This window comes from Ylistrum balloti, unplaced genomic scaffold, assembly GCF_031769215.1.
Source record: "Ylistrum balloti isolate Yb309-2 unplaced genomic scaffold, AGI_CSIRO_Ybal_v1 Utg370094, whole genome shotgun sequence".
In the NCBI taxonomy this organism is placed as follows: Eukaryota; Metazoa; Mollusca; class Bivalvia; order Pectinida; family Pectinidae; genus Ylistrum; species Ylistrum balloti.
Window position 1 is genome coordinate 44,028 of NW_026782124.1, and position 23,478 is coordinate 67,505.

Here is a 23,478-nt window from a genome sequence, read left to right on the forward strand (position 1 = left end):
TTCTATGATGTAGAGAGGTCACAATACCAATGTTGTAGAGAGGTCACAATACCAATGTTGTAGAGAGGTCACAATTTCTATGTTGGTCTCAATTTCTATGATGTAGAGAGGTCACAATACCAATGTTGTAGAGAGGTCACAATTTCTATGATGTTGAGAGGTCACAATTTCAATGTTGGTCACAATATCAATGGTTTAGAGAGGTCACAATTGATATGATGAAGAGAGGTCACAATTTATATGATGAAGAGAGGTCACAATTTCTATTATTTAATACACTACATGTCTTGTACCTGTGTAGTGCATCCATGCATGAAATAGTTGTGAAGATATGCTCTCTAAATATGTAAAATTGTTGTCAAATGTCAAAGAGATCTCTGTTACCTGATTTTTGCAAATGACTGAAATCAAGCTTAACCATGGTATACCTTCATATTGATGTATATGCCGTGAAAGGGTAAATTCATATAGATTTCAGAACTGAAAGGTTGAAGTTGAAACAGGGTTACTCTGAACCAATCATGGAAAACAGTGAAGAAAAATTGTCTTCATGATTTCATTTCAAAACCTTTTTTTCAGTAACATGCTAGAACATTTACATGTGTAGACTGTTTGTACCTATCAGTTTATCTACAAAGATGGATTTTAATCAATTTCCTCCCTTGAGCTAAATCTCTTTGCTACCTATTGTAATGTAAAGGATTGTATAACCCTCAACATTTACCAATACTTTGCATATGTGATTTTTGTTTTCATTTAACTCAGCTGTGTGTTGATTTTAAAATTGTTAAAAAGAATATGAACTTGAGTGTAATGAAATGAGATTTTAATCAACTACACTGAGAAAGTATTTACACGAGGTTGATTCACATTTCTATGTAATGTATAATAATTCATTTTCTTCAGAGGTTTGTTTCCTTGGTTTTGTGGGTACTATTAAAAAAATCATACATCCATATGATGCTGAAACTAATATCTATCGAGCAATATTTACTCACAAAATCAAATGTCTATGAAATTGAGATTTTTTGACAAAACTATGAAAATTGAGCCCTCCCCCAAAAATATGATTTCACAGTAACTCACATACTTTCCATTAGTGAGTAACTGGGGATTTCACCAAGATCACTAATATTATTCTATTTCATTAGGAATCTTACACTGCATTTATCCAACTATCAAAAATAATTTGCGACAATATAGATACATTATCATATAATGTGCAAATTCATCAAACCAAACAGCTTATCCCAAAATCATATACAGAAGTGATGGAAACAGAAGTGTTTGTCTTTTGCCCTGGCAAATGATTTAACATATTTTCAACATGTCTTCAATACAGCAGGATTAACAATAAATTCAGGGTGTACATTACAGAGAATTTCTTTATGACATGCATTCTTTGAAATCTTGCAACTGCTGGTGTTCTTTATTTTGAACTACAAATTGATAATCTCCTTGAAACACAATACAAAAACAAAGATATTTTATTACAACAGTTTATTTCTCTGGAATTTTACTCAAAATATGTGACAATCTCGTATTAAAATTCCCTAAATTCAAAAGAACTAAGCTCCAAGCTTGGCGACAATCACTCCTCTCACATCTTCCATGCAAACATTTAATACTGACAATTATTCCAGCCCTCTCCTGGCCAATAGGCCACGCCCATCACATACAGCCACGCCCATTGGCCACACCCATCTCTCACAGTCTCGCTCACTCTCAAACAAGCATACCATACACTATCAAGTTTTTGGTGAAATTGCCCGTGATTGTCCTTACTGTTGGAAAGTAAAATCTGTAGACATTGTAATATACAATGGCTCGATAAATTACCTTCATGTCAAAAAAGGTGTAAAATTGCAGGTTTAAAATCAGAAATTTGTATAAAACATCAGGTCTTTTCTGCAAGAAAAAAAATAAAGTGGAAAGGAAACAGGTTAAAAAGCATTGGGAACTAAAATCATAGTATTAAAATCCACAAAAAAAAAAACAAAAAAAAAAACCAGCTTGTTTAAAAGAAAACTTACAACTTAAACTTGTTTTTTTGCACCAATAGCACTTGGAAAACTATCATGTCTTTAAATGTTCTCACAAATCATTTTTTCATAACTTCAAACTAAAAAAAAAACAAAAAAAAAAAAATACTAGAAGCACTTATAAATTAATTTCTGATTAAGAATTAGAAAACATCAGCACTTGATTTTTCAAATATCATTTCATGATTTTTTGAACACTAATACTGCTTGAAACTAAAATGTATTCCATATGTCTGTTAAGAGTTTTTACATTATTTTCAAATTTACGAAAACTGTGTTGATTTCTGTAATAGATATTATCAATTTGCTGAACTTGAACTTGAATAATACAGTATACCTTTGTTATCAAGGCTCAACCAAAAAAGGAAACAATAACACGTACACCATTAATTAAAAGATAATCTTCAAACTCTCGATGTCATCCCAGCATTTCACATTACAGTCCCTTACACGATATAAAATGGCACCTGCGACAGATTTTTACGTTGCTTCAGAAAATAGTATAATAGTGTGATTTCTTTCATAAGTGATCCTGATATTATTGATAAAGACAACATAAAAAATTGTTTTTGATAATCATTTGGGGAGGATGACAACACAAAATATATTTTCATGATCACTTTGGAAGGATAATCTTCAACTAAGTACAGGTAGGATTCACTACAAATAAAAATAATTTGATCTCATAATCCTCAGTATTGTAAACGATCATGACGCCTATACAAAGTCATTACATCAAATATTATGCTTTAGAAGTTAATCCCAGCCAGTATTCCTTACCAAAAAAAGCAGGGTAAAATGCCAAGTTTGTATCATGAATAAAATCATTATTTCTAGCAACAAAGAAAATAAACCAGAAAAAAACCAGAATTAAATATATATTTCACGAAACAAAAATGTCAAAAATCACACTGATATTTTATTGCTTTAGATATACAGCAATTCAGCTTGGCTTTCAACCACATGAGGCATTACAAATCAAACAAATCAAGGTTTTCATCATACAATAAAATCCTCTGCTGTCATTTGTGCGCCATTCTCGCTCGCTAGCACGCTCTCTTGATACCAAGCACCAACACGCACATGCACCTCCCGTTCTACTATACACAATATAATGCACCAAATCCTTCTGTCCAACATGCACCATTATTACCACCATTCTTTCAAAAATGGCATTTTACAACAAAAAAAAAAAAAAAAAAATGTATGAGGTAACTTTAAAGCTCAAATCTGATTGGCCAATTTTGGTCATGTATGTATCTATATATAGTTCTTCAGCAGCAAATCACAAACTGTCCTCTACTGACCTTAAGACACTCCTGAGAATGAATTCTCAGTGACCTTGAGAAGTATCCACGACCTTGGGAATCCTTCCCTGATCCTGCTGGTCGGCATCTGACCTTGTGATTTAGCTGATAATAAACGAATGTCAGCAAGGCAAACAGAAAAATTTGCCTGGCCTGGAAAGGTTTATCTTGTATGCTGATGGGCACCGCCAATTAGTGCCGTAGATGTTTGCGTATATATGGTACGAGCTTTCTGACGATCTCCCCAGTCTTGCTTCTTCTCTACAGATCATTATATATTTAATACTGACATTGATTATTGTGATACTTCTCATAACAAATATTGTGAAATTCCTATCTCAATACTTATAAAAAAACATATATTTATAATAATAAAATGAGAAGACGCAAAACTGGGGAAACAGGATCTCAGAAAAATACATAAATCAATTGTAGATCTAGAAAAAAATTGAAATATATTTTTTTTTTAATTTATAAGTGGAATGCTTGCAAAAAAACACATCTATATTTGATCGTTACAACTGGTACGACCCTGGCAGTACGAGGTATTTCAAAGGTGTCACCACTCAATCCGACTTGCTAAAACTACACGACACTTGTGAGTCTCATAAATACTAATACTTGAACAAGTCTCACATGGCTACCTTCCTGAACAGGATAATACTATCAGCATCTTTGTGTTTTTTTCCCCAATCCCCATACAGATAACATGGAACATCTAAAAAGACTAGTATATCATAAGTTCGACCTGAGGCAAGTTGGCCCTTTACACACCCTCCATGTCCATATGACCAGCCTACTCGCCGGCTGGTCACACCAATCGCAACTGTCTGTCCATCTTCCTCCACAAGGAGACGAGACACTGACTAGCTTTTTGCTGATTTGACCAGGTATAGACCGTCATTTGGCATGTAGCGTATATTCCTTATGCTCACAATAACATTCGACAGATATTTGTCACATGCACAGCCTGGAATTACATCCCCTTCCCGGACCTGGTCCGATTCTGTCTGTTCGTCACTTTCGATTACCACAGCCAATCACCATATCACTGACATGAGTAGTTAAAAACTACCAAAATAAACACTGGCCTTAGTCCAAGTCAAACCCCAGGGCCACGCTCCAACGCACACAAGTTTGTCCTTGTTGTCTTGACAACCACAATACAACGGTGTATGGCGACAGGAAAGTCAGCCAGGCATGACGCACAAGTCTGTACACCGCGACCACACCTACCCTGCATGTATATCCTGTATATGTCCACCCATGCTTTCCATGCTGCTATGAAGAGGTGGGCTCTGTGCGGAACCCATTGACATGCCATGTGGGCTCATTCCCGGAGCCCCGTGGCCCATCATCATATGATGTGGATGTCCAGGTATTAGCATGGCCTGCGAATGAACAGGGGGACGTAACTGTGACATTTGTGAGTAGGAACTACTTCCTGTGACAGGGGGCGCTCCATACATGTCTCCACCATGCATACCCTGAACACCTAACATGTCATAGCGCTGTGAACCATCCATGTGAGGATATCCGGCCTTCATAGGGTCGTACATGTCACTGCCAGGTCGACCTTGGAGCACTGCAATTAATAACAACCATATGTTACCAACAGAAAATAATGACATCAATATTGAAAGCAATGCACAAAAGTAATGTTCAATTTCATTTCAAGGACCCCAGACTATCAAAAAATCACATCCCATGATGCAGTTACCTGTTTTTGCAGCTCTGTAGACAAAGAAATTCAAATATAATATAATGGAGAAATTCATTACCAATTCCATCTGTTATTCTTGAGAATGTTTAAAAAGCTTTACAAATAGCAGTCTGTCAATGATTCATTGTTTATTTTCAAATTGTTTGAAAATAATAAAAAGACATTTTCTATACAATACATTTGCAGTTAGCAGAATTGCAGTAAATTTTTTATCTTACACAATTGATTTCGCTATTCTTATCGTTTACTGATAGTCTCTAAAATGCACCAGCTTGTATGAATATTTGAACACTAAGACACAGTTATACTTGTCATAAAGTTTTTTTAAAATGTTTATTGAAACCTATAACCCCTTCTAATATGTATGTATCCTGTTGAATATTCAAATTAGATTTTTTGGTCTAATTCTACACACAATAAGTATTTTCCACATATATAAATACTGCTGTACTTCGACGTCGGTTAAAGAGATATTGTATTGGGTCGGAAACTGAACAATCAATAGATGTTCTTCAGATATGCAGATTGTTTTTATATGTAGCATACAACAAAACCGCTCGGCAATTAAACTTCTGCATGTTTTTACAATTTTAACGCCAAGCAAAGGAGAAAACTTACTATGGGGCCCCATGTGGGCCATGGGTTGGTTGTCGGGCCAGCCCATGCCACCATCCGGACTGTAACCATGGCTTCCAGGGGCTGCAAACAAACAGAACAGGCATTACATCCTTTGCGTTTCACAATGCAATTTAAATACTTATAGGCACATGTGTGTCCCTGAATGCATTTACTAGGTCCCGCAGGCAATATTTTCATTTTATTCGACCATCTACATACTTATATAGGTGTCTGCCTCCGCGAGTCGTGGGTAATTTGGAATGCATTTGAAACTTAAAAACTTTAAAACGGCATCAACGTATAAATGGTGTGCCAAGACAATGCCATGCAAGTATTTAGAGTTTTTCTACACATTTACAGCCTCCTGTCATGGAGAGGGGCTCTAAATATATCTCACTAAACAACCCTAACTCATCAATGTACCAATTCATGGCAGCTATTCCACGATATATCCTTTTTATGATTGCCAAACGAGGACCGCGGAGGGTCCAATCATAAACCCAAGTTTTGAACCGATTCACAAACAGAAATGAGAATATTTTGGCAAGTGTTGCCCTCTACGAGTCCCCGGCTCATAATGGGCATTCAATAAAATGCTAGTTTTTGCCCCTTAGGAGTCTGGTGTTACTGTCAGCAGATAATGAGTGTAAAAGAAATGCAATTTGTAAAAGAGTAATACCACCTAAGATACAGTCCTCATCTATTAGCTTCCTCTGGACCACTTGCTGAGAGTTAATTACGAGCGCCCGTGTAGATAAATACTAAATTGATGTTGATATATGCCAATTCAATGTTAAATAGGCTTTTTAAAACATATCATATGTACTAGGATATTTAGGTCAATCAAAAGCTGTGCTACTAAGTAAAGTACAGCCTCACATTCCCGAATCCCACTTTGCGGTGAGTGACTGGGGCGTTGATATCATCATGCGCACAGGTTAATAGCAAAGTGATTACCACGAAATTTAATATTTACCCAACTAAAATCTTAACACGAAAAGTCTCCCCTTGGCAGTAGTTACTGTGAGATTTCCCAAACGTTTTCTGACAGAGCGAGTTTGTCGGCATAACTCTTGACTTATCTCTACTGTCTATAAATATATATATATATTTCAGTCATATATTTTGTCTAAATACTTCCATGCACATGATATGAAAACAGTACAAAATACCATCTATGGAAGTCATAACATTTCACTTTCAACTCCTTCACAGAAATCCCTTGATAATCTATACCGTTATTTTCAATATGAAAGTTTGTATCTCATTACAGTACAAAACACTATACAAGGCCTAATTTTGAAATGTCACAACAGTATTTTTAAGTGAATTTGAAGGAACTTTCTCTCCAAGTTTTACACATTATTACGTGTAGCGTCAGTCTGTAGTTATGATAGGAGGAGTGTTTAAGGTACCGGCTCCCCACATTAATTACGGAGTCTGCTGGCAAATTACTCCTAACGACTCTTATATATTGATGAATTTGGCAAGAAGAACCGTAAATGAGGTTAATTTCATTAGCCATAAACTCTTCCCATCATCTTTCCTGACTTTGATGCCAATTGGGAAGAGAATTTGTCATCAATGTAACAAATACAACACAGGAAAATGACAGTACATGTGGAGTAGGCTACGAGTGTGTGGAAAACACCCACAAACATTGGCTTTATGTGAACGGGTGATATCAAAGCCTGCACGCCAAACACACCACTTCAGACTAGGTCACATGACACTCACCATCCTGATACAGGTGAGAGGTACTGTCAAACCTCGTTAATACAGGTGACGGGTATAAATACCATCAACAAAACCATAAGATTGTTTGGTTACAAACCATGCAGTGGTAGATTTTGGAAAATTGAAAAATTAAAGTAAAACTCCAAGTTATTTCCAAAAAAAATTCTAAATTCAATGTACAAAATTTTGGTAAAATTTATCTTCATGGTGAAAGGTAGCCATTGTGAAAATAACCTTTCTTGATATTTCAATTTTATAAAGTCTCACTTTGTCAAATATTTTGTTTGTATAACAAAATAAAAATCTTATGGTTTCTGAGTTAACAAATCAAATCAATAATGACTTTCATTTCTTTCACATACAATAACCAAGGACAACCTACCTGCACGATTTGATTGGTCAATCATGGGCTGAACAATTCTTCGTCTTGCATTGATAAACCTGAAAGAAAACAAAATTAATTAAATTCCTCATAAAAGATTTGTTATTCATTTATCATACATCGGAACACTTTCTATAAATATTCCACATCTCCTTTTCTTTCTAAAATTAGGGTTTGTGAAAGCTATCTAACATGGTCCAGTGTGAAACTGGTGTAGATTTTTAACGATGTATTTTTGTTTTTGGCATGATACTAATGCGTTTCTTTGTAAGCGTTTTTTCAGGGAAATTTTTTTGTAAGTTTTGATGATGTAGTTTATTGAGCTGATGAGACCTCAGAAGAATGGTGACTTGGTGTGGACAAACTGTCAAGATTGGAGATCCCAGATGATTAATTGGTGATGAGCTGGAAAGGTGCCAACACACCAGTTTTCTTGGAGCCTTCATAATTTGCCATGGTTTCCACTTGAACAGACTAGTGCTCATTAGTGGCAAAATTTCCAACCTTTCCATTTCCCCATCAAACTCCAGCAAATTGCAATCCTATCCGACTAGAGAGTTCCAAAGAGCAGATCATCACTACCCGAACCCCCTTACCAGATTCAAATTAAAGATGTAGTTTTAAAAAATGATAAATGATGCTAGACAACTTTACATGATCTGAAGGATTCAGCGTTAGACGGTTCTACCCCAAATTACATCTTTTCTCTCGTTAGCGACCATTCCCAGATTGGGTTACAAGTTGATGACGCTTTCTGCTTCCGTACTTCATTTAATAAGTAAGCAAGCTGGCACACTCGGCAGCTGTATGGAGGACGCCTTATTGAATGAAAGCGTAAGAAAAACAGCGTAATGTGGCCAATAACAGTCCTGTACACTGTCCTACCAGAATCCAAGCCTCACTTTGAACCTCCGACCTGACCACTAGTTTGACAGAAAATTCATCTCAGCTGTCCACAAAACTCTCACTTAATCAACATTACTATCTTCCTGGCTAGTATGGAAGCTAAGGGACAGGAGAAAGGTGGGGTGGGAAAGGGTAAGGTTAAAATGGGGAGAAAGGTGGGGTGGGGAAGGGTAAGGTTAAAATGGGGAGAAAGGTGGGGTGGGGAAGGGTAAGGTTAAAATGGGAAGAAAGGTGGGGTGGGAAAGGGTAAGGTTAAAATGGGGAGAAAGGTTGGATGGAGGATGGGTAAGGATGGGGTTAAAAAGGGGAAAACAGTTGGGTGGAGGGTGGGGTAAAAAGGGGAGAAAGGTGGGATGAAGGGTGGCTGAAAAAGGGGGCAATAGTTAGGTGGAGGGGTAAGGCAGTGATGGACGGAGGGGCGATGCAGGAATAGGGTTAAAATGGAAGGTAAGAAGATAATATAGATGGGAAAGGGAGGGAGGGGAAAAAGAATAGGGCAGCAGAAGGGCCATTGTATGGTGATAATGAAATGGGCTAAAAGGGATGAAAGAAGTGGGGTTAACAGGATAAGGGAAAAGGTCATGTGACAGGAGGTCAGGTGGAATACAACCCTTAGAAAAGTAAAGGTGAGTCTGACAGGAGAAAGACCTAAGACAGACAGAAACAGATGAAGAAGGAAAAATGGTTATAAAGTTCTCTTCCTTCTGGCATTCTTGTCAAGGGCTTCCCTCCAGCTATCACTCCCACACAGGAAGGTAGTTAGCATCACTCATTGGTGTTGCCCCATCTTGCAAACCTAACATGCTCAATCACGCTTTAAGTCTTTTCCGTGAATTACTTTGAAAAGATAATACATATGTTCTTATAAACACGACGTTGTATTTCCCTAAATAGTTGTATCAAAGATCAAAGCCAACGCAGTGAAGTGTCTTAAATTACTCAAATTGCAGGAAAGCAATGTTGCCTGCTTTGAAGGTTGGGGAGTTTGGGCTTAATTTAATTACATCAGAGATGGCAGGCGTGATGTAGGTTTATGTGTGACTACGCAGCATGAATACACTTAGCTGAGCCCTATAGAACCCCCCCATCAAAGTCCCAGGCAGATTTATAGCCACCCCTCTTCAAATCATGCAGATTTTATATAAATCTGAAAAATTAATCAGGATAATTTCAGACTTGCCATGGGTATATGAGGGACAATGCAATTGAAATCGAAAGTAAAACTTGAATAAACTGTAACGATTTCCACCTGGGGAGGAACTTGGTTGGGGGTAAATGTAAATGCTACATACTTATCACAGAGTAATTGTGTTTACCATCATACACACCAATCATAAATACCTACATCTAAAATCAATTTGAAAAATGACGGCCTAATTATCAGCTGAGGATATTAAGAAGATATCAAAACAGGGAGATGGATATTGCCTGCCAATGGGGCTACCTAACAAGTGTCAAAACTCTCCGTATGTCTGCTAATGCATTCTGTCAAGATCGGGGCCTCAACGGTGGCGGGCTTCTCATATATACTTAGTAATGACAGAACTATCGCACTTCAAAAATGACTTCATCAAAAAATGTCCGACAAATCGGTGGTCTGCCTAGTGACAGCCATAGATGTGGAACTCTTCTGTTAATGGAGGCTTAATTAATGCTGTGTTACTGGTGAAGCCTTAAGACGGTGGCTGGTGACGGATATCCAACAGATGAGGGGAAAGATTCTTTCTCCTGGGATACGTCCATGTCACTGTAATGTGCGATAATTCTTAGGTTTTGTTTTAATGACTGGAACAGACAGGCATTATCCTTAAATGTATGAATAATTTAAGATTTCTCAGTGAGGAAATGTGTTGGTGGACCGTCCTTGCGTGGCTGATCTAATCGCTGATGTATCAACTAATACCGTATCTGGTAAATCCTTATAATCTTGGTCACAAACCGACCGTTGAACCTACGCCAAGATCCAAGATGGAGGATATTTCACAAAGCAGTATTTGTAGTAATATCCTTTATTACTCTGGATAATAAGTCTGTAAAACAACACACGCTTCATTTTGACCGTTTTTCTTATATCTGGGAGAAAACAGAGGAGTTGTATGGGTGAATGATCCCTAACATGAGCTCCTATTCCGGTGACCTTTCCTGTCAGTGCGCACTAAGAGCTTGTTAAGCCCACTTTATTAATGGTCAATCCAACTGACCAGATCAGATGACCATTATGGCCATGTATCTTCATAATGTTTAATGCTTGCCAGGAAAACATTTCCTTCACCATAAAGTAGAATTAACACCCACTAATCAATGAAAATTTTGACAGGAGAAAATTCCTCTGAAGGGTGATTTTTTGTTTTCATCTCCAATTTGATAAACATTCTGTATTTCTGTAATCAAGCTTTGTTATAATAAAGAGGGAAAAACATCTATCTATGATGTAGCAATATTTGTCGGAAATGTGAATATGTTGAGTATATATAAAACCACAAGGTTGACACTTAAAATTCCATTTCTTCTCCGATCAAAGCACAGTAATACGTCAAATTAAAAACATAAAATTCAAATTGCGCTGAGCGTATGTGATGTAAATGGGAATACGTGTAAGTGAGCTCTGCCTTGCCGATGATAAACAGCTGCCGTGGAAACGTATATTGCTAGTTTCTCCTCTTTTTACTCAGGGGCAGCTAAATGCCCAATTTATAGAGATCTTGGCACCACATATGTACAGAGAGTTTATAACTATCATAATGAGATGTCTGATACATTTTCTTCTCTTTGCTCCAGTTTCCTTACACACAGACACAATTCATTACAGTTTCTAGCACAACTTGACTACTTTAAATCTTCAGTTTACCACAAAGAGCAGACATTGGTTTTTTAATCCGTTTACATGTCTGCAGTGTGAACAACAATACTAAATAAACACCCTTTTCCCCTCACCATCCCTAAATACCTTTTTGCCTATATTTTCTCCCATGTTAACTTGATTGTAAGGTAGATTAGGCCAAATCCCCTTTTGATAAAGACAATGTCAAGTTTGATCAACTTTCCTTAACTGTTCTGATATTCACTGAGCTGAAAGTCATTAGCCTAAGCCAGATAAAGCAATCTAGATATAAAATGTTAAGATTTTGTCAAATCTTTTGATGAATGTGTATCAGAGTATTGACAACGTTGAGATAAAGATTTTGGTCCTGAACTGTAAAAATATGTAATACAAATTTGCTGGTCTCATAATGCTTACAACATGGCATTTATAAAAAGCATGGAGTCAGTCACCTTTAAACACAATGTAAAACTTTTTCTGAACTTTTGTTCAGAAAACTAATCTAAAAGTGTGGATTTACTAATTTATAAAGATAGATTTTTCAAGATATGTGTATATCCTGAGTCCTGACTACTAAAATCTGTCTCAGTGTGATGAGTGGGTAGAATGTTATAGACTGGTGTTGCTTTTTGTCCGGGTATAATCAGGGCAGTGTGTGTATGAGTGGGGTATAGGTAATGTGACCCACACGTCATTTCCACAATCGAGGGTAAGTATGATGGCCGGGTGTCAGGTGACAGCAGACAACTATTCTACTATGGGTGGCAGCCATTTGCTTCCGCTACGTTAACTACAGTGCCCTAGAGGTCGTTTTCCTTGACCTCTGTTGTTGTCTTTCCTTCAAATCCACACAAAAAATAGTGCCGACTGCTGCAGATAAGACAGGCATGTCTTCCACCTGATTGGAGAAGTCGTGACCAGGTCTTCTAGCGAAACACCTGACCTGTACGCTATTGAATCCACACTTATGTTGAATATGTGTAATGAGCAAGCTCTGGACTATTTGTCACCCTGTCACCGTGAGGCCATGCATGGAGGACATTTCTCTCAGAGAACAACAACGTGTCATGGTGAAAGATCTATTGCACAACTTAATCAAGAATTCAAAATGTCTTTCCTTGGCTGATATTATCGCCCTAATTACGTAAATTACAAAATGATATCACACCTTTGTTTTTGGTAAGTTATTGATAATAGTTTTTGAACAGGATAGAGGGAGCGACAAGTCGACATTGACAAGGTGTTTTGTTGACACAGAGATGATGGCGGGTGACAGTTATTGGTGTGATTTGTGATGCTTGCCTCGATAACTATCACCTGCATCCTCTAAGCTCTGTGCATTACGGTACATCAGTACGCTACTGCTGCACTATATATCTTCCGATCAATGTTCAGTACTAGTTAACGTAATTCATGGCCTTACTGTGCGCTTTCTTCCTTACAGCCCCCTGCTGCAGATATACATCATAACACACAGTATATTTTCTAAATTAGCTACAGATTAGCAAGCGGATCATCCCCATCAGCCACTCGGCTCCCCCCTCCTCCTCCTTCCCAAATCCCTGTATGCACATCACACATTCTCCAGAAGACTGTTGTTTCTGTAGCAAATATTCACCATAAATTCTATGTTATTGAGGAGATAAATGACAATGGTATGATCAGCTTGGAAGGAGCTATTACAAGTGGGTGGCCATGTATCTACATTGTACTCAATAACACATAAATAGTTGTTAGATAGTTCCTTAATATCTATCAAAGATCACACAGACAGGTTTTAAACAGGAATCGCTATAACTAAACATAAAAATCTATGACTAACAAGCCCGATGCTCAAAGTAGAGCTTGAGGGCTCGTAATCCAGACACTGTATGGATATGTGCTCAGTGCAAAGAATTCTTTGGCTAGTAGCATTGGTGCTCATTAAAAGAAATCAAGAGCTCATAATCCAAGCACTCAATGAAAATCTTGAGTTCACAATTGAGACTCAGTGCAGAACTAAAAGGCTCATAATCAAGAACGCTTGGACTTATTGTATAAGCACTCTGGGGCTTACAGTCCTTGGCTTATTTAGTAAATATGAATTACACAGAACCATACACACTGTAGTATATACTATACACAGAGGGCTCACACCAGGCCAGTGTAATGTAGTATTGCTTCCTCTCGCCCTGGTGCCGACACTAACAGCTTTTCTGTGGAGGCTAGTGTTGTGTTCTGTTTCCCTGTATAAACCTATCATCTGTAATTACATCACATTAGCAATGAAGAAAGTCTCCCTAGACAGCTTGTCCCAGTCTACTGTAACATCTACAACCACCGCTGAACCAACCCTGTGACATTACACACCCAGTCTATTCCCAGATACAACTATTACACACCCTGTTCCTGTCCAGTTACAACTCCACCAAGTCTAGGCCCAGTTACAACTCCATCTAAACTAGGCCTGGTCAAAACTCCACTCTGTCCCTGCCAATTACAATTCCTTCCAGTATAGGCCGAGTTACAACTCCATCATGCACTCAGCCCCAACCCAGAGTGACTTCCTCACAGTAAGCCCAGCCATGCCCAGCCCAACACTCAACCTCTGTATTACTGTTCTATTGGGAATCTCTCTATCTAAGGGTCTCACTGGCTGTTGATGTAACAGCTGACCAGGGCTAATTACTGGTCATTAATATTTGCAGGCCAACAACAGGTGGACAAGCCAAGGGTTATAAATTACATCAACAGTTACACATTAAAACTTTCTGATACCTCTTGAATATCAGTCCACAACTCTTGTACTCCAATAAGACTACCAACCTCTCTTTTATTTCCCGCTCCTAATCGAGGAATAAATAATCTTCATTTTGTGTACTACTAAAAAATTTGCCTCAATAATGATATGAAACCACTTCACACTGGAATAAATTTCATACACAACTCTAATTGAGAAGGCCCTATGTAAACTTCTTTCAGTAGTCTCATTATCATATTTCAAAATAATGCAGTAACATATTTGCTTTGCTTTATTACACATTTAGAATTCTAATAATGTGAAAAGCAGTTCTAATTATTCCACTTTACAAATTTTAAAATTTAAATACTAAAGAATGATAAGATTAACTATAGGACAATAATGACACAAGTCTGTTAGAAATACAACAAAATATCAAACATAAATATACGAACAGTCCTCTACAAAAACAAATACACCAATATTCCTGAAAACTAGAAGTATCAAAGTTGTATTTTTCTGGGTTTTAATATTGTCGTCACAGCCAAGGTTATACAAGGATGGTACTTTATTAAGGAAAACAAAATCCATTAAAGGTTTTTTCATGTGACAAATAAAGAGACCAAAGAAATATGTTAGATACAAAAATGGTTATAATATATCTACAATTACCTTCTCCGGAAATCACGGAAGTGCGAGGTTATAATTGGTATTACACGATCGCTGTGATGCTAAAATGTCACCAACAACATCAAGCGTAATAATGCTGTGGCCCTGAACCACGAAATCATGTAGATTTCCCATTTGTTTTGTGTTAAAAGCGGCACAAATTTCATTTAAATAATTTAAATCTATTACTGTATTCAATTGTTTGTTCCACAAAGTATGTAGCTCGTCAACATGGTCAAAGACACGGCACCTTATCTGACATGCTCAGTGCACATCAAGTACGGCAATTAATAGATATTTTCACTTGCAAAAATAGAAAAGCATGGCAAAATTAGCAATAAAAATAATCTGATGAAATTAGAGAGGTATGGAAGCAGTATTCTTTCACTGTATGTTAACGGAGGATAAAATCTGCTAATTTAATGTTCCTCGCGGATGTGCTTCGGATGAAAGGGCGAATGGCCGACTTCAATGTTTCACTTTACATGGCAGGGATGTCCCATCCTATTACATATGGATGTTAAGCCAAGCATGAATATCTGATGGTCTCCCCTCTGTAGCAGTGTTAAGGCCAAGGGCTGGGAGATGTGGACCTGTGTCATTATCAATTGCACTGCTGCCATTGTCTCTCTAATCAGACTTAATGCACATCTAATCTTCTCAATAATTAAAAAATAGGGGTTAAGATGGACCTCCATCGTGTAAATAAATCCATATATTGATTGGTGTACGTGGGGAAAATACCCTAACGTAACGATGCACGACAAGTAAGCAGCTTTCTTCTTCCTCCTCATCTACGGGGTCACAGGCTTCCTCTGAGGGTTGAATTATTATAGTTCACTTGATCTACCTCTCATAAGGAGGTGACGTCGAGACTAATCCAATAAAACCCTCACAATGCTTTCTTTATAATTATCCAATTGTGCTACTTTAGGATAAGATTATCAAATCCCAGAAGGAGATAAAAAAAGATGAAATTTATCAGGTCTTTCAACCACTGAGTATCATCACTGATAAGTTTTTCATTAATTACTTTTTCATATAGCCCTTAAAAAAATATGCTACAGGCAAAGAACTTAAGGTTGTTTTTTTCAATAAATTTGCCCCTATAGATGTACAAAGTATTTTCTATAAGAACTGCCTAACAAAATACAGCCATATTGGAGCTATGTGTTACTGATGAAAGTGTTGTCAGGCTAATTTGAAAATGATCGACAAGTTTTCATGGGTGAATACATTGGTTGTCCTTAAGTGTTGAAGTTGAATGGAATTTCCTTGACACTTCTATTTGTCTAAGTGAACACAAGCTCAACAAACTTTCTCAAAATGTCAGGTAGATGATGGCTATACTTAACATCTCAAAATCGGCACCGATAGCAGCCCCCATTTAATGACACAAATATGAATCATAAAGTTTGAGCCGTTCGTAAAAAAAGCATAATACAGAATATACTGTAAAAACGTAACAGCAGGGAAGCAACTCCTGGTCTGGTGTTATCGCCACGGAGATAGCACCCAGCGAGAGATTTCCCCCCACCACCCCGGTAACCAGGACCCCAGCTTCCTTTGCAGGCCATTATATCAAGTTGGCACAAATGATTTATTGAGAGACTTAAAAAATATTATTTGTCTTTAGGGGTGGCCCCGCACATTTTAAATCATTTTTCTTCCACGCAAGTGCTGACGGGGACAAAAATGTTGATCTGGATTCATCGCCTGGATAGGTAAGCACTTCATCTTTTTGTTGTCTGATTTTGTTGGAACTCCATCACATCCTCGAGATATTGCTTACTATCAAGTGAATTATGGCCAAAAACCCCTCATAATATTGCAGTATTTTTGGAAAAGAAAAGGTATCAATGTGTCAAATTATAAATTCTTTCTGATTATCTTCAATAAAAATAGATCAAATATCTATCTATAACACCAAATGTTGAACTTTCATCAACTATGATACCACCACCAATATAGCATGTTTGTGATTAATTGTTTACCTGCCAATAAAGATTGATATACTGATGTATAAAGATTTGATCTCAAATTTCCTTTTTTTATTTTTATTTTACAGTCCAACTATTTGGAGAAATACTCTTTAAAGTTGCCATTTTTTGGGGTTTTTTTTCAATTTTTTTTTAAAAATCTTCTTGAAATTTGAGAAATGAGATATATATAATCAGAAAGACATGTGGTCAGGAAGTGAGCATTGCATTCTGGGTCAACCTCCATATGACCAACTAAGTCCCCTTACTGTGAATTATGCATAAAAATGCCAAGGAGGGGACAACTCATTATCGTTAGTGTCTTATGCCAATAAATTTAACTTCCTGGCAGCCTCCTTCATTTGGTCGCCATGGCAGCACAAATTAAAATTCTGATAAGGGATTGAAAATAACATTAAAATGTAATGCGAGATGCCTGCTGATAAGGTGAAGAAAATGGCTGGCATCTTCACCAGCGTCCCAAAACCGATCTCCTTCACAGGGATATTGGCATGCAGTTCCAATTTTAAAACAATGAACCACAAATAAACCCTTCACAAACAGGCATACTTGGTTGGAGCAGGTCGAGTAACAGACAGATTATATGCTATGTGTCAAAAATGCTACATATCTACTACAAATGGCACTGTGAGCAAAATGAGAGTTATAGTCTGTTTCTAAAAAGTCCTCTCAATATTTCGTTTCCATGTCTACAATACATTTGTTACAGGAAGTAACACCATTTCATGTCAACTTCTCCACTCTAACTATATATTTTGACAATTTTTGGAGAATTTTTGAGGTTCCATACATGTTTCTCCCCTAATCAGCCCTAAAATCTACACAACACACGTTATGCTTATTATGTTGAGCTGCAAATAAAACATTTGTCTTTCAAGTGGCGCTCTTTTTTTTTTGTTGTTGTGTTGGTGAAGGACCAGCATGACAAGAGTTGTCATGAGGCCATTAGACATCAAGTTATGTTTTACTTTTCTGCACGGTACAAATACGAAACCTGCTATAACACAAGAAATAGAGACTGAAATATCATCATCGGGCACAGATATGAGAGATGCTAAGTATTCCAACTGTGGCCAAGTCGGATAGTTTCTTGGGTGTTTTTTGACTTCCTGCTCTAACAGCCTGGAGCCAGGCTTATCAGGCAGGGGAACGGGAATAAAAAAAAAGGAAGAATGTGTTAAGTGTAGGCATCGAGCCCAGCTGGAGGCCCCATCACAGCTCAGCTCCTCACTGGAGCAACACAACACAATATTTTCTGACCCATTACCCTCACCGATAACTGATTCCACCATAAATATATAGTTACAACTAGCGGAAGGCAACACAGGCTGTAAAAAACACCAGAATACAATAAATGTATTTTCTCTCCAACTTAACCAGACTTACAGGTATTAAACCTGCCAGAATCTACAAATGACACACACAGGAATGTAGGCCTCTTCCTATCCAATATAATACCCTCACGCCTCTTCAAAAGCATAGTCAACTTCTGAAACATTGTGGAATATTTGTTTGCCCAATGAAAGGCTCCCCAACTAACTCTGACAGATTGCCATTCATATTTAATCTTATTTCTTTGAAGTGGAATGATTTGTAATTCAAACAAATACTATTTATAAATTGATGCAAGACGATTATTTAAATGATCTCCTGATCTAACGAGACTTTGTTTTCTGTGAAGCCGTTTATATATCCTACAATAATTTGAGCTTTGTTGTATTTTGTACTGCATCAAAATTCTCGTAAAATTGCAAGATACCTAAACTTTCAGTTTTTACTTCCATTTTAATGTTCATGAAATATAAATATTTTCAGTGTTTTCTCTTAAAAACACCATAATGTAAAGAGAACAGTTTCAAGTAAATCATAAGTATAGGTGAACAGATTATTAATCTGGAAGTAGAAGAGAATTTTTTTTCTCTGGGGGATGTGCTGAAGATTCTGAGTGGTGTTGAGTACAGTATTTTGGTGGGGGGATGCCGAAAAGGGTGGTGAGGTGAAACTCTATCAGCATGGCACTAAAGCTATCATTAAAAGTCCATTACCCGGCCTGGTTTAGACCTGGTAACATGTCTAGGGTGAAGGGGATCTAACACACACTGCATTCAGTGTTACAGAGACCCATCAGCTGGCTACTCGACACATCAAACGACCTGCCCTGACAATAGCCCACACCAAACTTTTGATTAAATCCCCGACATTACATTAGCCATTGAGAAAAAAGAGGGGGTCAAAACAAAATCACTACAAAATGGCTAAACATTTTAGTGTGGAAATGATCAGTGTTTGTCTAAGGGCGGTGATTATCCCACTTGGAAATGACAAAGGCTGCGACAATCATCTGTTTTTGGAGGGGAGGGGTCATATACAGGTATTAAGATGGCATTTGACAAACGATGGCGGAACACAAAGACAGGGGCCAAGTCGTTACAAAACCACCATCAAAACACAGGATATTGGCCGAGGAGAAGATGGTTATGGTAACCAGGGATACCTGTCCTGTCCACCTCAGCCATTGTGTCCAGTTTACCACAATACACCCAGGACACACCCCTGGTAAAGGATCTTTATGAGAAGAAACTCAATCGGGGCTCTTTTTCCACATCTTTCATTAGTTGTCTTGCTGCGTCCATTCTCTAACATTGATTAGAGTACCACAGGAAATTGACAGCAAGTATGCCTATTGTCGTAGTCCTGTGTTCAATGAAAGTCGGATCAATCAACCAATCATTATATTCCAAACAGTTATTGATTGTGTGTTACGAGACTCGACTACAAAAGCCCGATAAAGAAAACAAGTTTTTTCCTCCTTATTTTCCTGTGTTTTTTTTTTTGATAATATTCTTTGGTTTTTTTCAGAATACCTGAAAAAAGAGCTATACAACATGGTCGGCAGAACACATTTGAGCAAGGAGAGCCATCATTCGCCACCATATTGGTTAAAAAAAAACAAAAAAAAAACTAAGCTGCAAATTAGTTTTTTGTAATTCAATTTTAACTAGAGAACTACCATGAAATTGCAAACAGAAGTCGTCACTGACATGTAGTAAGTTGTAGAACGAGGCACCTCGATCAATGTCGTCAAAGGTGGAGTCTGATTTCATGGAGTTAAGCGACCATTTGAGATTTCAACATGGTACTTGAATTGGTTGAAATTCATGTAGTTTCTCTCTAAATGGCAATCGACTCATGCGCTGTGTCATCAAACAGCAGTGTAAGAGCGGATGAGGGAATTAACACTGTGACCCGACAACATTATAAGAGCAATTCAGAAAATAAGAAAACAAGAGAAATGTTGGCCTTTTCTATAACAAGATCTTTTAAAAGTTGATAAATCCCCCTCAGGATCGGTTCAATATGAACCCTATTGTCCTTGTTTAACTGACACTCATTAACTGATCACCAACTCCACACCTAGGGAGTCCTCAGGATCAGTAGTTAGATAGGAGGGGGAGGACAAGGGGCACAGTACTCATGTAGGCAGTGTGTCAGTAAAATGTCAAACTCGTTCACCATGTAGCATTTGAACTTTACAGCATGTAAACCAAATATGTACTTTTTTTCAAACTATACAGAGAACAATTGGCAGGTATTATGTTAGAACAGTTTTAAAAGTTAACATATTTTGAATGTTTGAAAGTAGAATTGATGATTGGGTACTTGAGTACATAAGACGTTTTCTAAATGGTCAAGAGTTCTTAACAAATGCTCACTCTAAAGATGTATTACCACAAATTTACTTTAAAACTGACCTTGATCAAAAATCAAAATTAAACCAATATACAGAAGGGATGCTACAAGTTGACGATGTGAAAAAATAAAATTTGCTCTATATCTGGAAAACTCATACAGTAAAGAAGAAAAAAGGCTCAATTTTTTTTTTTTTTTTTTTTTAAATTTGAACAAAATAAACCTGAACTTCAATTAGATATTCTTCATCATCAAGTGGTTGGGAGTTGTCTTAACCCAACAAAAACAAGGTCAATGTCTCGACAATTCATCCCTTCAACACCTTGAAATGTCAGTTTTCAATAAAAGTGGTCATGTCACAGAAAAAGTATTTTATCTTCATATCGGACTTTGGGCATTCTTATCGCACTGTCTAACGCCTGAATGTGTTATGGAAGAATATGAAAATATCTGTCTAAGGTTGTGAAAGGAAATATGAAAATAACAAGAATCAAGTCTTCCACCCGATTTGCTACTCAGCCAAGCAGACGGCACATAAGTGCTGACACCTAGTATAGTCTGTTGATGACAGTATTGACAAGGGGTGACAGAAACAGGAGTTGACTTGTCAACATGCACACAGTGAGATCATGTCCCCTCCTATAGGACTTGTGGCAGCCTCCAAGACTCAGTGAACAGAGATGTGGTTTTCAGCGTAGACAAGTACTTTAGAATAAGTCAAGTATGAGAATATTTCAAAGAACTATCCGGATGTACTAAACACTTTAGACTTCACAAGAAAATATAGCAAAATTTGCATATTTTAATAAAGTTATGAAGTTTTCTCCAAAATATATTCCAAATAAGAATTAAATGAAAAGTGTTTTTCTATGCATATTTACATCTGTTTATACTCATATTTAAAATAATTTTTTTTTGGTCTATGATAAGTAAGCTGACAACACGTGTGACACCTAGCTAGAGAGTATTGGGTCATAATGATACAATTGTAGTATAAAACCAACACATGACATTTTAGTGGTGAGGGCAGTCATCGAAGCGGTCACTATCTCCGGAACGTCCTTATATCACTGAATACTGACATTACAGCCAACTAACAATTATTAGTCAACAATAAAGAATGTTTTTTCCCCCTGGATTATCAAAAATAAGAGTTTAAGAATAAATACATTAAAACCATATTTAAAATATATTTTGACAAATTATTAAAAAACACAGAACCGAAAGTTTGAAAAAATTAACAATACACAAGAGATGTCTGCATTAAAAAAAATTTTTTCAACATAAACAATGGCCAGAAATCTCAGAAATATGACTCAAGACGAATTGAGAAAACTTCCGAAATTAAGTAATCAATTTCAGGACATAAAAGCATGGAAAAAAATGTCAATACACATCAACAATCAATACAGAGGGAGACAAATTATCTCTGAATTAATTTTCAAAGATATCTCAACAAGATTTGTCTGCTGTGATTCATTTGTGTTTATGAATGGCAGTGTGAAGATAAACTCCAGCCCTTAGGCTTCATCACCCCGCCACACAAGGGGCTGGAGATAGCAACCCCTCACAACTCCTTCCCTTGGGGCCCAGGACAAAAACAGGGGTCAGAATCGGTCCCTAATGCTGGTCGATGAGCTGTGAAATAATTCATGCTTCCATTTTGGGTCCAGCAGCTGTCAGAAACATCTTCCATTGTAACTAACCTAGTGGTGTTCGTTTTGATTTCTTAATTTCATCTAAAGCAGATCGAAATCAACGAACATGAAACACGAAACATCGCTGGGCAGGGTATTTTAGTTAACACTTTCCTGTCACAGATATTGATCTTCTGTATGTTGGAATGAAAGAATTCTAACAACCATTTTTCTCTGTAGATGTTCATCGACTGACCCCTTATCTCTTTTAAACCAAAGATTTCTCATCATCATCTTTGAGTCTATAGTTGTTATCTTGAATATCTAAACAGCAGCCGACAAATAAAACTTTACTCAAACCTGACATCGTTGATGAGATTGTAGTTTTTTCCAGTCGTGAGGTTTGTAGTGGTTATACAACCGAGTACTTAACTGTTTAATCTCATCCTAACATGTATTTTCAAGAAACCAATTTATCTAAGGTGTTGAGAACTAGTAATCAGATCTAGATTAGCTAACGGTTCCAAGGCATACCACACCAACTTCAGCCCTATCATAACACCACTAGCACTTTTTTCTAATTTCTTCTTCTGATCAAATTTCAATCGGGAAATTTCTTCATCTTCGTACTAATTGAGCTGAAAGATTTTCTTGATAAAATTGTATTCAAAATAAAAAGTCACTAATGTAATTTAAATCTGACAGAAAATGAATCAATTAAAAACAAATTTTGAAAAGTCAAATTTTGTCATTTTTTTTTCATGCTCCATTTAACTCATATGAAATGCTGAATGAAAATTTCCATTAACAAAATACAAAAAAGTCCTGAGAAAGTAGGCCTTTACCCGGCAACAAAGTAGATATTGTGAGTAGAGAACTTTTTCCTCCTTAATAAGTAATGAAACATATCCATTTCTCATTAGGAAAACATGTACAGGAAATTTCAATTTCCAGTTTAAAAATTACAACAATAAATGTCTTAATTATACCCGAAAACAAAAATACTTCCCAAATTGATTTACATTTATTACATAAAATTAGCAAAACATTTCTTTCATTCATTGAAAATGCCATTTAGGCAGGCAGGGTTTTTTATGAACATTCTGCGAGCATTCAAGCATACTTAAACATTGTACGCCATTATATAAACAATGGCATTAACGTAGGATCAAAAATGATTTAAATTTACATTAAATACCTAATTCATAATAATCAATGTCACTGTGA

General features: G+C 36.9%; 1 protein-coding gene across 4 annotated transcripts in view; it reads right to left on the reverse strand.

Annotated features, from left to right (window-relative positions):
• Positions 1 to 1,485: 1,485 nt before the first annotated feature.
• The window catches only part of LOC132549971 (homeobox protein Meis1-like), a 117,835-nt gene continuing 95,842 nt past the window's right edge, over positions 1,486 to 23,478 (reverse strand). For all 4 annotated transcript variants that reach the window (XM_060213962.1, XM_060213965.1, XM_060213963.1 and 1 more), the window contains exons 11-13: positions 7,810 to 7,868; positions 5,691 to 5,771; positions 1,486 to 4,934 (exon numbers count right to left, since the gene is read on the reverse strand). In XM_060213962.1, coding sequence (XP_060069945.1) covers positions 4,582 to 4,934; positions 5,691 to 5,771; positions 7,810 to 7,868 — 493 coding nt within the window. In that variant the 3' untranslated portion in view covers positions 1,486 to 4,581. The remainder of the gene's footprint in view (positions 4,935 to 5,690; positions 5,772 to 7,809; positions 7,869 to 23,478) is intronic.